General features: G+C 38.0%; 1 protein-coding gene across 2 annotated transcripts in view; it reads right to left on the bottom strand.

Annotated features, from left to right (window-relative positions):
- Positions 1-505: 505 nt before the first annotated feature.
- LOC140486432 (calcipressin-1-like) overlaps positions 506-15,949 on the bottom strand; it is a 76,828-nt gene continuing 61,384 nt past the window's right edge. Inside the window, exons 1-4 of one of the 2 annotated variants that reach the window (XM_072585554.1) lie at positions 13,554-13,840; positions 5,430-5,603; positions 3,142-3,313; positions 506-2,294 (exon numbers count right to left, since the gene is read on the bottom strand). In XM_072585554.1, the coding sequence (XP_072441655.1) occupies positions 2,113-2,294; positions 3,142-3,313; positions 5,430-5,603; positions 13,554-13,637 (612 nt within the window). In that variant the 5' untranslated portion in view covers positions 13,638-13,840 and the 3' untranslated portion in view covers positions 506-2,112. Of the gene's footprint in view, positions 2,295-3,141; positions 3,314-5,429; positions 5,604-13,553; positions 13,841-15,949 lie in introns of those variants that run through there. The other variant, XM_072585553.1, reaches the window with a different exon arrangement.

Raw genomic sequence — 15,949 nt, 5'->3', positions numbered from 1 at the left:
CCATCACCTTCTCCAAGGAAATTAGGGATGGGCTATAAATGCTGACCTAGCCAGCCATGCCCTCAAATAAAAACCACTTGTCCACTGGTACATTCAGAAGGGACAATGAGAAGGCAGCATTTTCTGTTTTTCCACAATATCCTTATGTAATATCGTAAGATATCTCTGCTGAGAAATAAGAGTCTTAGAAGCTTCAAGGAGATAAAATAGATCAAAGTCAGTAAGTTGCAGAAAGCTCCTTTTCAAAGAAATGGGGAATAAGAATTAAGTGAAAATATAATACAAAAAAGGAAACTTCAACTAATGTTATTCACTTGTCCACAGGCATTAACAGGTTTACACACATGCATTTTTAAAAATCAGCACTGTCAGTACCAGAGGCAGAATCAAAATCAAACAGCTAGAACATTGTTAACAACCATCTTGCTGAGCATCAAACTTGGATTCAATACTTCCACTTTGAAGGAAGACGTGATGGATATAAATAAAAAAAGTTAACAAGGTCTTTAAAGCAAATGTATTTATTTGTAAACATCCCACATTTGCCCAATTATTCCAATCTGTACAAATATGAACAATATGTACAGAACAATCCCAATAATTTAATAGTTTACTGATATTACACTTCTAGAGATACAGCTTGAAAGGTTTGAACATTTTACATAGGATGGGTATACTGTGACGAGACATCACAAATTAGTAAATTTGTACTTTCCACATTTACTCAAGGTAGTCACATTAACAAGTAATCAATGGATAGCTCAAGTAACCAAAATTTCAGGCTATGATAACATGTTAAAATGTAGTGGTACATATAGAATTGAATTGGTTACAACAAATTGCCTTAATAAGTCTTATTTCTGCTGCTTTTTCCTCCCAGATAGCGAGTCTCATACTTTTAAATACTTTTCTAGCTTTCTACATAAATTCATATGATCTAGTCCCCTTTTATTCCCAACCTGCTCAAAACTTAAATTGGAAGGTGGTTTGGGGGAGAAAAATGACCACACTCAGAGCTTTGTTGGTTTGAAATTCAATCCATTCCATACAGTGACTATCCTCAGGATTTGGCCTTCATTCTGGATTACGAAGTTCAAAAAATAATTAAGAACATTAATCATTCTGAAAGCACACAGCACTGCAGTCCTTCACTGTGCAGGTAAACCAGTCAGGAGAAACATAATACAATGGGCTTAAGTATCTACGTTCAACGCTAACATTAAACAATAAAAAAAAAGGTCAATCTAAAGTGGAATTGGTCATGCATGATACACTGTGAAGCAATCGTGACAGCTCACATGACTTGTGCCAGTAAATTAAAAAAAAGTCCACCAGGATATTGAATCTTTAATATTTCCACACGATAGCCTGTGCTTTAGTATATATGGTTAGTTTTAGCACAAGGAGATAGGTAGCTATGTTGCAGTAGATACACAAAAGGTAAAGCACAAGAGGGTGTGTATCAATCATCAACTCACCCACTCGTTGTGATGCACTTTGATAAAAGATAATGCTGTAAGTCAGAGATACTTAAAATGATCCTGATAAGTGGTTGAATTAACATGTGCAACAGCTACTGTTTGCAATTAAGTTCACCTCCCTGCTTAAGTATTGAATATGCCAAAATTCCAAACATGCTGGCTCTGCTCGTAAGGACTACTGCAAATATCTAGCAGGCCACTCTAAACACCACATGATTAACTGCAATTTTGCAACAATATGCAAATGAAGTAAAACCGTGGGAGGGGACAAGTCATTCCAACATTCAAAGACACCAAAATGATAGAACAGACAACTAACAAAAATTGTTCAGTGCCAACCACAGCCACAACATTTTCATGTGGACCATAACCATTCTGCTGCTATCTCCAGCTGTCCTTATTTAATGCCTTAGCAAATTATGTGCAGGCTTGCAGCAGAAAACATAACAGAATTTATACAGTACAAATTTCCCATATTATTTCTGCCTATCAGTACGCATACAGTTATATGTTTGGGAACTCAATCAATCTCACTAGTTACATTGCTTTCTGTCCAGTATCCGCATTATAACTCAGTAGTGTGATCGCTCTCTACATGAGGAGTCCAAGCGCACAAAAAAAGTGGTCAAATTCACTTTTGCTTCGAATGGCTGGCAGCGTAGTCTGGCCGTCTTGTCTGAATGATTTTTGGTTTAGGTCGATTTCTGCCTTCTTCCTCCTCTTGCTCCTGCTCCAGTTCTGGGTCACTTTCACAGACGTGAACGACGACGCTGGGAGTGGTCTCAGTACCTGCATGCAATTCGTATTTCTCTCCTGTACAGGATACAAAAGACTGGATATTAACCACATATTAAAAAAAACCGTTACATTTGACACAAGATTTAACACATCATTCAAACCATATATCAATGTGTTGACTGGGATTTACTATCACCTCCTATATACAAGTTATTATTTCTAAGAATAACAGCAAATTATTTTTAGCCCTTCTTTCTTCTTATAATCTACAAGCTTTCAAATCCCAAAACTGACAGTAGACAATAATTTCTCCATTTATCTGATCATTCATCTTATCTCTTACAAACTTGGTGTGTCTGCACTAGGGGACTTATTCCCTTCATCTCCTTTCAGCTGTTTCAAAAAAATATTTATCATAGTTTAACAGTCATCACACCCTCTCAATACATTTCTTCCATTTCAGTTCTCTTTTCTTCCCCCTTTTAGTTTGCTTTTCCAAAGAAAAGGTCATCAACCCACACTCTTGACAACTGGGTCAACATTATTCTGTATTCAGACTCTGAATGTCACACAGTAATCTGGAATAAAACCTTAAATATCCCTAACAAGCAGAAGGAAGGGACTACACTGGGACGGATAAAAGATATCTTCTCTCTTTGTACAAAATAAAGGAAACTGGTGCTATACATTTGAATTTCTCAGTGAAACAGAAACATACTTAACAGAATGGAAATTATAAATGGGCGCATTTAATCAAACAACTAGTTCACCACAAAATACTTACTATTTAAGGAGTGTTGATGTGCTTGCAGAAAATCTGCAGCTATGTTTCAATTGTGCAAAAGAAAAATGCATCAGGGTGGGAGAAAGAGGAAGAGAGAATTAAGTGGTAGCAAGCTCCTAGCAAACTGCATTGGATTACCTGGGCCCAGCTTAGATATTGCATACAGCAGGTCATAGTTTATAACCGGAGTGGCATCTTCAGCTTGTTTCCAGCCAACAGGAGGCGATGCTGGTGGAGAGATGAGGAACTGCTTTTCTGGATGTGGTGGAGCCAGGTGTGGACTACCTTTACTGAAAGACTTGTTCTGGATCTAAAAGAAAAATCACATTACTCATTTTAAAATGTTCTGCAATTAGCTTTAAATTGAAAATTGCAAGTGAATCTTGTGCACAAAGTTAAATAGAAATTAAGAACAGAAGTTTTCTATTTCAAACACTCAACAGTACATTTTCCAAACAGCAGAATCTAATTTTCAGACACAAAGTGGCTATTGTTAACTGCGAAACTGGTCCAGATGCACCATGTGGAATCTTAAGGACAACATTTTAGATTTCCAGCATCTGCAGTGAAGACAAAGTGCTAGAGATACTCAGCAGGTCTGGCAGGATCTGTGGAGTGAGAAACAGAGTTGATGTTTCTTCCAGTCCAGTGACCTTTGTTCGGAACTCCACAGATATAATTCTGAAGAGTCGTCAAGTTGGACTCAAACAGCAACTGTTTCTCTCTCTCTCTACAAATGCTGCAGACCTGCTGAGTTTCTCCCACACCGCCTTTACTGGTTTTATGTATTACATGTCACCACCCCAATCAGTTTAATTACTCACAAGAAGATTGTTGTAGATAGCAGCAAAGTCAGCTTTATGGCATGAATGTGATATATTAAAAAAAGACCTGATTAACAATAATGCTGATTACCTTAGCGAGTTTTGAGAAGATTTATAAACAATTGATTACAATTGATGCTGATTACCTGTAAGATGCACTTCATTCACAGTATTTTATGAGTTGACTGGTACTGAATATGAAGGTAAAATCAACAATAATTGGTCTCATCTGCCATTATGATGGCAACAATATCTGGTGACTCCTGGCATAGACCCATGTAGTATCTGTAGGAATCTACAGATTCTAGGTCAGATACAAGGAGGAAGAAATGTGTGAAATCTGTGCTATTATTCCACAACACATACAGCTGTCAGTATGGTCCTTTCAGTGATATGAATGGTCAGTTGCGATCTCTACCACCACCTCACAGGCCAAGCAGTTCAGGCACACAAGGGGTCAAGAGTTGGCCTACTCAGTCACACACCTACAGACTCCATGCCATTTGTTGTCCTTTCACCTGATTTTCAGCCGTACGTTCTTTCCCACTTTCACTTTGACTTTCATTTAAAAAGGTTAACAAGGTCTTTAAAGCAAATGTTCACGGGACATAAATGTCACTGCTGGGCCAACATTTATTGCCTATCCTTAATTTCCCAAGAGCAGACAAGAGTCAACCACATTGCTGTGCATCTGGAGTCTCATGGAGGCCTACCAGGTAAGGATGGCATTGCTGGGTGGCTTTCCATAGCAACCGACAGTGGTTGCATAGTTTCAGACTCTACTTATTTTAAGTCAAATGTTTTACTGAACTCACCACTTGACATAGTGGGATTCAAACACATGTAACCAGTTTGCATCTCAATTATTAAACTAGTGATATCACTTACTCCAATCTCTCCTTGATGCCTTATAAGCCTTCCCTCAAGTTCAAGTTTTGCCCATTTTTGCTGCCTATTCCCCATACAGTAGTTTCATCTCAAGTCATTATTTCTGCATCAGCCCACTCTTAATAGATTGTATGCAATTCTGCATTGCCATCAATGAACACATCTCGTCCCACCGAGTTCATTTCTAACCAGTATGAACTGAACTTTATTGGGACTGGAAACTCCAAAGTGCTCACATCTAAAACTCCAGGAGTTCCCTCTAGTCAGGATACAAACTGTGCAAGAGCCCTATTCTCAGACACCTACTGTGTGTGATAACAGTGAACATTTTGTCACAGTCATAGAAGTGTACAGCACGGAAACAGACCCTTCAGTCCAACTCGTCCATGCCAACCAGATATCCTAAATTAATCTAGTCCCATTTGCCAGCAATATGGCTCATATCCCTCTAAACCCTTCCTATTCATGTACCCATCCAGATGCCTCTTAAAATGTTGTAATTGTACCCAGCTCCACCACGTCCTCTAGCAGCTCATTCCATACACGCACCACCCTCTGTCTGAAAAAGTTGACCTTTAGGTTTTTTTTCAGCATTAATTTAGGACAAGGTCTCTTAGAAGTACAAAAACCCAATCTGTAAGGACTTCAAAACACTAAGCAAATAGATTTAATAAAAAGACCTTGCTTTAAAATTATAGAAGTAGAAATGACTACCTGTGCAAAGTACAGTTTCATTTTCTTCCCATTAAACTCTGTTTCATGAAGTTGAATTCTGGCCTCAGTCGCTGCAAGGGGGTTGCTGAAGTTGATCCGTACACGCCTGAAGCTCTTAAAAAACTGAAAGGTCACATTCTTGTCATAGGCTCTGAATAGTGTCTCAAAGTCATCCTGTCAAGAGAGTAAACCAATGGTTAAATTCCAAGCAATTAGCAGTTTTCAACATGACATCTGAATCACAGTCCTCTGTCACTTTATTATCACTAAAAACAGGCAGATCAAAGGCAAGGAAGAAAAATAAATTTTGTTACAGTAACAAATTCTCTACAGAGTTCCACAAATTTTCTGATTTTCCCATCAGTTCTCTGGGCTCAAAGGGGGAACATAATCAGATCTCTAGGACTCTGTGGTTTATCAATGGTGCCAAATAGACAGCAGTATCCTGATCAGGTCTCCACAGGAAATAAACAGATGCATGCTTCTGGATTGCCACTAGCGACAACACAGGTTTACAGGACATAGATAATAAGCTCATTAACTGGGGGGCAAGAGTGGTAACATAGTTATGCAGCAGGTGGCGTTGAACCTGGAGTCTCCTGGTTTAGAGGTACAGTCACTACCACTGCACCCAAGAACCCTCATGCAGACTATTTTTATTTTTACTGCTTGTGAATTCATAGATATCAGCTGTTTTCAAATGATTCATCTTTCCCATGAAGACATCTGAGCAATTTAAAAAAAAATCCATAAACAACATAAAAGTGGCCAAACCAATTTTGACATACTTAACATTTTTGAACAAGATAACACTTAGCAACTAATTTAGTACATCTGAATATAAAAGCTACATTTTATTTTACAAATAAAAACATATATCTGTCTTAAAATAAAAAAGCTTGTAACCTTTAGTTGCCCAGTGTTAGCATATGTTGAAAGGACTATGACTGGTTTCCAATGCATATCAATATTGATCACTGAAAGGATAATGTTTCATTAATGAGAAGTACAACAATCACAATAATGCTGCCAAGTTCCATTTCCTCCATCTTGACCTATAGAGAATCGGTTTTGCATACCTTGCTGTAAAACGCACGGGCCAGTCTTCAGGACTGCACACCCCTATCAGGCCAGCAGATTTACATCTAGCCTTCAGCTAGATGGAGGATGGTTAGCTCAGTTAGCTGGACAGCTGGATATACAGAGTGCGTCAACAGCGTGGGCTCAATTCCCATACAGCTGAAGTTTCCATGAATATCCCACTTTCTCAACCGTGCCTCCTCGTCTGAGACATGGCGAGCCGGAGGTTAAACAACCACCAGTCGTCTCTCTCTAATGAGAGAGCAGGTTGATAGTTGAGTAGGACTACGATGACTTTGCCTTTTACAGTCAGCTGGACGAAGCTAGCAATTGGCAAGCTCAGTATCATCGGGGTGAATGCAAGAGAAGCATGCTTGCTCCTGATCATTTGTTTCCATTTTCCAATGGCAATTTGTCCTGGTTTACTTCACTAACAATCATCTTGTGGCATTTCCTTCAAGCAGTTCACAATTCCATGCAAGGGCAATGGCTATTTTTCACAAAATCATATACCAGTGTGCATTTGAAGAAAAGACACCAAGGAAGATTGTAGTGAGTGAACCCAAACCACTGCAACCTAATAGCAACCCTTGGAAAACAATTTTTTTAATAGCTTCATCTATTTTGAAGAAAGGTTAGTTGAATTTCTAGATTCTATTGCTCCATAAAATCATAAGATATAGGAGCAGAACTTAGGCCATTCAGCCCATCAAATCTGCTCCACCATTCAATCATGGCTGATAAGTTTCTCAAACCCATTCTCCCCATAACACTTGATCCCCTTGATACTCAAGAACGTATCTATCTCAGTCTTAAATATACTCAATGACCTGGCCACCACAGCCTTCCGTAGCAACGAATTCCATAGATTCACCACTCTCTCTGGCTGAAGAATCTTCTCTTTATCTCCATTCTAAAAAGGTCTTCCTTTTAAAGCTGTGCCCTCAGATCCTAGTCTCTGCTACCAATGGAAACATCTTGCCAACATCCACTTTTTCTAGCCCATTCAGTATTCTGTAAGTTTCAATTAGATCCACCCCCCCCATCCTTCTAAACTCCATCGAGTATAGACCCAGAGTTCCTCATGTTATGTTCACCCATGCCTTTCAACTTTTTTTTCATTGAGTACATGCTTATCCATCAGAAATAAATGAAATTCTCACATCTTCACTGGTTTACACTAGCCTGCCCATTCAATTTGTCCATTTTCCTCTGAATTATTGCACAGCCTGAGATAGTTTGTTGTCTCCTCAGATTAATTTTAGTTTTAGCATGTCCAAATCTAAGCTACAGTTCTTACATTCTGTCTGGTACTATGTGCTGGCAATGCAGAATGAGCAGCTAGTGTTTATGAAGATGGGACAAGGAAGTGGAACCTCTGTCTAACATCGATGATGAGGTGATCTGCATATCTACATGTAGACCCGAATTTTCTCTTCAATCAAAACATCCAGATCACGGGCACTTTCTCCACCTTATGGATTGTTATGCTTTTCCCTTTCTATCTATCCTCATTTAGCGGAGGACATATTAATCCCAAAACAAGAACCAAGTTTGGGTTGGGTGAAAAGTTAGCGTTAAAAATCTGAACCATGACCTCAAACTCATACCTTGTAATGGTTTTATTGGAAACAGGGTCTACTTCCAGGTGATAGGTTGCCAATTTAAATATTTTAACGAATCTTGCATCAATTCATCATTTGAGACTTAGTGTTGGCCAAGACCCAGGACGCCTCGTAACTTAGAGCAGATGAGGATCGCTGGACTTACCAGGTTAAGTGTTCCACTTTTCACTACTTCCTGGATCCAGGTTACAGGACCCACCTACCCCTCCATTCTGCAGCTAGACGTAGTCCCGAAACCTTCATATCACAGAGGGGTGGAATTTGCAGAGAACAGTAAAAGGAAAGACAGAGATTTAAGGAGGGGTGTCCTAAGCTTGGAGCCTAGAAGGTTAATGGCACAACAGCCAAATAATGGGTGAACAAAGTGGGGAATGCACAAGACGTTAGAGTTGGAAGGCGAAGGGTTTAGGGATAGTAGAAAGAGTTTAAAAGACAAGGGTAAGACCATGCTACAGGAGGAATTTAAATGCAAGGGTAAAAACTTAAGATTAAATATTTAAAGACTAAGAATAAACATGAACAGCAACCAGAGAGCTGATGGGTGAACAGGGCTTGATACGAGTGAGAATATCAGCAGAGATTTGGGTGTGTGTTCAAGTTAAATGAAGGATGAAGTCCAGGTACGAGGACACTGGACATAGCAAGAGTCAAGACTATAAAATATAAATTCCAGCAGCAGACAAGCTGATCTATTAGACCCCTCGGAATCCTAGTAGCACACAAACCCACCAACACTCTCAAAAACTAATAAAAAGACCCATGGACAAAATCAACGTCATCTACAAAATCCCATAACAAGGACTGCCACAAACACTACGTAGGACAAACAGGAAGAAAGTTAGCCACCAGGATACACGAACACCAGCTAGCCACAAAAAGACACGACCCTCTCTCCCTCGTAGCCCTACACACAGATGAAAAAAAACACCATTTTGACTGGGACAACACATCTATCCTGGGACAGGCTAAGCAAAGACATGCCAGAGAATTCCTAGAGGCCTGGCACTCCAATCAGATTGCCATAAACAAACACATAGATCTACATGCCATTTATCAAGCCCTCAGAAAACGAACAGGAAATGTTATCACCACAAACCCCAGGAACCCCATCCAGCAGAAAGATATAAATAGAAAGCAGGAGACAACAGCTTCGCTTCACTTGGAGGTCGCCACTGATGATGTTACCTAGCCAGGTAATGAAACGTCTGGATATCAAACCAACAGCTCAGCGAGCAAACCTACACCCTAAACCTCAACCTGAGCTACAAACCTTCACAATCCTTACTGATCTATACTACTTAGGGTGGAAGCAGGCAGGCTTTGTATTGGAGAGGAATGGGGATCAATAAACTGAGCTGAGCCAACACTGTAAACAATCTAGTTCAGGTGTCTAATGTCAAGTCGGGGGAAGAGATGGAATCATAGGCTCTGCACCCAGCCACATCAGCCATTAGCAAATGGTACCAGACCTCAAGGAAATAAAATCCAATTAATGCCCAAAACACATTTTTTAGTAAACATTAAATTCTACTAGAATATAGAATTCCAACACATTAGACATTGTCTTATCTCCAATTCGAAATCATTTTCCTGCATGCTGCCAAGTTAAATTTCATTGTTTTACTGCTCTGTAAATGAAGTGATCTTAATCTAATTGAATCTTCTGCCTTATGTGATTATAATTTACAACTTTAATTTGTCCACTTGAAAATAAATATGGTAAATCTCTGTCTTGGTGAAAAACTTCAACAATGGAACAGAAATGTGTTAGAATACAAAATAACATTCACTTTTGTGCCTATTCATTTCAGATAATGCCTACTATAGTCCATCATGGATGTTAACCAACTCAATAGTTAAAGGGCATACAATAAACCTTTTCCCCAGCTCAAATAGGCAAGTAAATGCTCACTTGAATCTTAAAGTAAAAATTAAATCCTAAAATCCTGCACAATGCAAATATACCTTTAATCAGTTGGTTTCCTCACTAAATATGGCTTAAACTCACCAATGTCTTTTCACAAGGAATTCATATAGTCTATAATCAATATTTAACTCTTAGTCCACTCAATTTTTGAAACGTACAACTATAAACATAATTAAACCATACATCCATTCCCAGACTAATTGGCAACTGGAATTTTCCATTCTGACTCAGAGTTTAAGTTTAGACAATTCCTCAAATGCTTTGTCCAAGTCAGTAGCTAACTAAAAAGGTTATCCGAAAGGAACAAACATCAGACTTGTAAAATTAAACCCTCCATTTCCTGAATGCTCTGGTAGTAGTCAGCACAAGTGCTGTATAATTCATTTATAAAGCGCAACATTTTCCAATGGAACCTCCCACAAAAGCATACCATTGCCCTTGCTCCCAATTTGTGCCATTTACAATGCAGAGTGCATTCAGAGGCCAAACAGCTCCTCTGCTCACAGAAACTGAACAAGTACAACACATATGGAATCATAGACTTAATACCTATCCTACAACAAACCATGTGAGCTCAGTAAGCCAGAAAGCAGGGCAAAAATGGCACAAATGTCAAAATACGATAAATCATTAACTTTATTGACCTGTCAGTGCCAGTTTATAGATTCAGGTGATATCCTGCACCTTTAGAGGAATGCATGATGCCCCATGTTAAACCAGCACAAGTTTGATGTGAGACAGAATATCAAATCACCCAAGATTTACCTACATCTACACTAACCTGTCCAAGAAATTCTGCCAGATGGTGTTAAGGGTATTTCACACTCTTTACCCCCAACCAGAAAAAGGTTTTAATCTATAATAAAGTTGCAAATTATGTGAGCCAGTTTAAAACCTATGGCTATGACCAAATAGTATAGTTGCCTTTTAACTGCACTTGGGGTGGGGTTGGCAAACAAATGGTGACCTTACCAGCCAACCATCCCAAAGTGTCTTACATTTACAGTAATCACTGATCTCTATTTCTTCTCTTGTGGTTTCAGAGCGGAATTTGATTGGCAGCATACTTCAAGTGCCTCAGGATATTTTCATATAGCACCTTGTTAATATATGAAAGCAAGTCTTTGTTGTTTTAAAAATGATCTTTCGAGACTCATTCTCAGTTTGACAGTAGATTTGTGATCAATCAGGAAGACTCACAAAAGATCACTTGTTTTATCCCCTAATGGATGCAAGGCACAAAGCTAGCAACGAGGAACACAACAAATACCTTCAGAGAGTCACAAAGATTCAAAAGTCAGGGAAAACAAAATGTTAATAAGCTGCTCCACTTCCTGAAGCAGCTAACCACTCCCATTTATCACTACTGCAGATCCACGTGCATTCTTTTCATTCCACCTACAGTCACTTGTCAAATTTGCCAGTTTGGAATTTCTCGGCAATGGCTTAAAAGACAGTACTCTCCTGAGGGCAGCTACCCACAACAACAATACTGATCTCCCATTAAATTCTAGTTGATAAATGGAAGTTTCACTGTATATTTCAATAGTAAAAGACTTGCATTTATATAGCACCTTTTGCAACAACTTGCATTATACAAGCACTTTTAGCACAGCAGGCCTTTCTACCAAAGGACTTGTAATCCCAAAGTTCTTTATAGCTAATTAAATATTTTTTGCAGTGTTGTAACGTAGAAAATATGGCAGCCAATTTGCTTACAAATAGGGCACACAATAGTTACATAATAATAATAAGATAATCTTGATTTAGGTTTTGATTGAAGGATTAATATTGCCAAGACACCACACGAAGATCTCATCCAACCCATGGCAACACTAATACTACAAAGTCCCTGCAGGTCTTAAGATGTCCAGAACAATTAGACAACAAAGCTTTAAGTATGGTGTGTGTTGTGGCACCAAGTCAGAGTACATATCTGAACAAACTGCTGACATTGCACAGTGGTTCTCAGGACTACCATAAGGCCCAACTACACGTGCTCTCATCTATTGGCAATTTAAACCTCGGAAGACACCTAGTCAATACTAGAGGATAAGGCGACTTGCAATGCAAATTCGCACACATAACAATGACACAACACCATTTTATTTGGCCTTTCCATAATATTGTTTTATCCTAGTATTATTAGCACATGAAGCACTAGCAGCTATATAACATAAAAGAATTTTTCTCATGTACTCAAGTATGTTCCCAAGATGTACTCATTAAGCACTTCTGCTGTTCAAAGCTACAATCCAGTTAACAACCATCAATTTGTTGTAAAATATGTAAAGACACCAGAAACCTTCTGACTGCCCCAAACATACTTCTCACACTCATCACATATATCTAATATCCGTACCATGGGAAAATAAAACATAAAGCATGCTTTTGAGGTTGCTAATGTGTATACTAGCTGTATCTTCCTCCGTTTTATTTCAAATTTTAGACATTGAAACATTTTGCACTATTTAGCAATGGAAAGTACTTCTTTCACAATAGCAAAACAACAAAAGGGACAACATTATGTACCACATTTGCAGATGAAAAACTTCAAACAATACCTGATACACATCTTATGCACAGCATACTGCTGCTTATGTAAGTGGGTTCATTGGTTTTAAACATGCTAACCAATGCTCTTTTTAAATCTTAAGTTTATTGCAGTGAACAATTAGAACCTTTACTTAGGTTATAGTTAGATGTCAGAAAAGGTTAGGAATTCTGTTCATAAATTCCTACCAACAGATAATTTCAGATAATCCACTGTTAACTTGAGTAATCTTTTTTAAAAAAAGTGGGATGTAACAAAGAGGTCTTCCATTTAGAAGTTGTACAAAAAGGTCTAATCGCATCCTGAGAAAATATGCAGCTATCTGTACTTCTGGGAATTTTTTTTTACAATTTGTTCTCAAATATCTTGAGAATAAAGTATGTTGCACAAAGTTTTATGCTTGGTCAATTTGCCTGATTGTGATACAAAATACTGATATTGAAATAACATACTGGGACAATGCAGTCACCAGTCTTTGTACTACTCATGAAACCCTTCCTCATTTATTAGAAACATGGATGTTACCTATTTTTCCATTAACTCCCACACTCTCAGCTGATAAACTTATTTATGTTTGTACACAGTTTTGTTTTCTTTCCCCAAGACATATTGTATATTAAAATGAACAGGAATAACAGGAACAATTTTGCAAAAAAAGATTTTAAAATGTAGATAGATCTTCATTTCACATCACAGCTACTGAGTGTATTAGAAACCCCAGATCAGATCACCCCAATAACAATTCCATATGCAAGCATAAACTACCAATTCTCTCCAAGTCAAAATGCCAAACATTCTTAACAATAATCATATATACAAAGCTAGTCAAGTGTGTCCTAAATTATGGCAATAGCAAGGAGTACAAACTATGCAATAGCTTGAAACAGTCATTCTTAAACTGATATGTTTAAAAAAAATGTATTAAGCCAACTCCTTACCCGAACATCAACATCAGTGAAGACTTCAGAATCAGGCAAGCAGGCAATTAAAATAACGTTGCAGTTAAGGTTTTGAAAATGCATGGTTTCTTGAGAAAAAGATTCCCAAGGTCTGATTTGTAAACCAGCAAAACAGTGCTGAGCTGCTGCTGACACTTGTTTGAATTACAAGAAGTTGTGCCTTACTCTAATTTATATAGAATGTAGTGTTTGCCCTCAGGAGCTTTACGGTATGAGACAGCAAATTCTTAAACAAAACCTGCACCTTCCAACTAGGACAAAATGATCTTCGAATGGAAAGTAGTGACATCAGCACTTAGTCAAGATATCTATGGTAATCAGCTTAGCTTTGCACTGGAAGATGGAAAAAACAGCTGATGTTGCCTGGCAGCTGTGTTATCATTGGTTCTGCACATAGTTTCCATCAGCAGTAATTCCATTCAACACCCACAATATGCAGTTAATTTGAATGGCTTGGCTGAGATGGAAAATTTTACACTGTTAAAACATCTGTCAAATAGTAACAAGAATAAATCATTAAACTCTGTTTTTTGAAGATATTAAAAGAGAACAGTGGGAAAATTAACAAGTCACCCTTGAATCTCCAAATTCTCTTTCCTTTTGCTTTAGTCAGGCAACTCGTGAATTTAACTACCTTGTTTGAAATTAAAAATAAAGCAACTGTCAGCACTACTGCACATACAATCTGTGCGTTTATAAATTTCAGAGAACATATTGAAAAGTTTCCAAGTGATTGAAAAGCATTTAGAGGTGTCCCTGCATTACATTTAATTGTTAGAGAATTGATATCTTCTGAATGCAATAGGTGACAGTAGATGATTGACAGCTATACAGCCAGCTCCAGATCATATTTGAGCCAAGGAAAGCTGAACTCTTGAGTGCAATGGGGATGGGTAAGGTGGCAAAATGTTGGTGAAGCAAAAGCCAGTTATGTGTTAAAGAAAACCAACTGCGACCCCTAACCTGTACTTCAAGGTCAAACTGAAAAGAAAACAAGACAGAAAATTAGACATACTGTAAAAACTTTTTAAAAAATACATGATTCACTCATGGGTCCTGGGCATGTCTATCTAGGTCAATATTTATTGCTCTGCTCATCCCAAACTGCTCTTGAGAAGGCAGTGGGGAGCTGCCTTGTTGAATTGATGCAGTCCGTGGGCTATAATTCTATTGCCCTTGTTGTGACCACAGAGAAACAGGATCCTACTCTTTCCCCTGTGGTATAAACTATTTGGATCGAATGGTCTGCTTCTCTTCTGTAGATTCTATTTTTTAAATTGCTAAATTTATGTAGAATATGTCATGAATAATCTTAGGTTCCAGGAAATAATCATGGATAAAGTAGAGGAAAAAAAAACATGATACACAGCACAAATATGAACATGAGAACATTCCTCTTGACAGCTAATTAAGAAGTAATCAATAAAATGTCACTTGGAAAATGTAAAGAGGAATTAAATATCAGCTACTGAAGTATGCAAGAAATATGCACATACCTCTGTGGAAAATCAAGACATTTGGAAAATATGTGTCATATTTACTTTGTGGGAACAAGGAAGGAGATGACTGAAAATGAGGAAGGAACGTAATTACAGCCTAATAGATTAAGTAGGGCCTTGCCCATTAAGCAGGTTTTTCGGCAATATGTCCACTCAGATCATTGCCAGCACAGCAGGAAATGTAAAGTGAAGATTTTATGAAAGTGTGGGGCATTCTTCCATCAATCCTAATGTTTGCCTGTTCCACCTATTTCAGTAAATAGTCTAAGAACTGGCTTTGGCATTTATTTGCAAACAACTAAAGATGCCAGAAATTGGAAATAATTAAAAGCTAGAAAAACTGGTTCTTGCATAAGGTCATTCATCTTAAACAAATACTTGGTTTTTCTCTCCACAGATTCTCCCTCTGAGTTGATGAGAGTTTCTAACATTTTCAGTTTCTAACTAAACTTGGATACAATTATAGCCAAATGTCAAACAACATTTTCTGTTAAAAGGTCCTCTGAATAATGTATTGTGCAAAACCGAACCTATGCGTTCAAGTAAGGTAGGATATATTTTTGTTTGTGGAGCATTGAGCTCCAATACAATACAGTATTAACTGCAATAAATGTTAAATATCAGTCTCATCAGGACAAACTTTCCTTTCCACACAGGTAACCCGAAACAAACATTCACTGCACTGACAATATTTATGAAGTACATTGCTACCTTCTTTGTTGATTAAAAGACCAAAAACATTTTAAGTTTTTTTCTCTCGGTTATACCCCACTCCAAACTTCACATGCATTATAACAAAGGCAATTACAAGGCTCTTGTGGCAAAGTGGTAATGTTGCTATCTTTGAGCCAGGAGACTTGGGTTCAAGACCCACCT

This window comes from Chiloscyllium punctatum, chromosome 15, assembly GCF_047496795.1.
Source record: "Chiloscyllium punctatum isolate Juve2018m chromosome 15, sChiPun1.3, whole genome shotgun sequence".
In the NCBI taxonomy this organism is placed as follows: domain Eukaryota; kingdom Metazoa; phylum Chordata; class Chondrichthyes; order Orectolobiformes; family Hemiscylliidae; genus Chiloscyllium; species Chiloscyllium punctatum.
The sequence above is the reverse complement of the archived record's forward strand: the minus strand, read 5'-3'. Positions and strand labels throughout refer to the sequence as shown.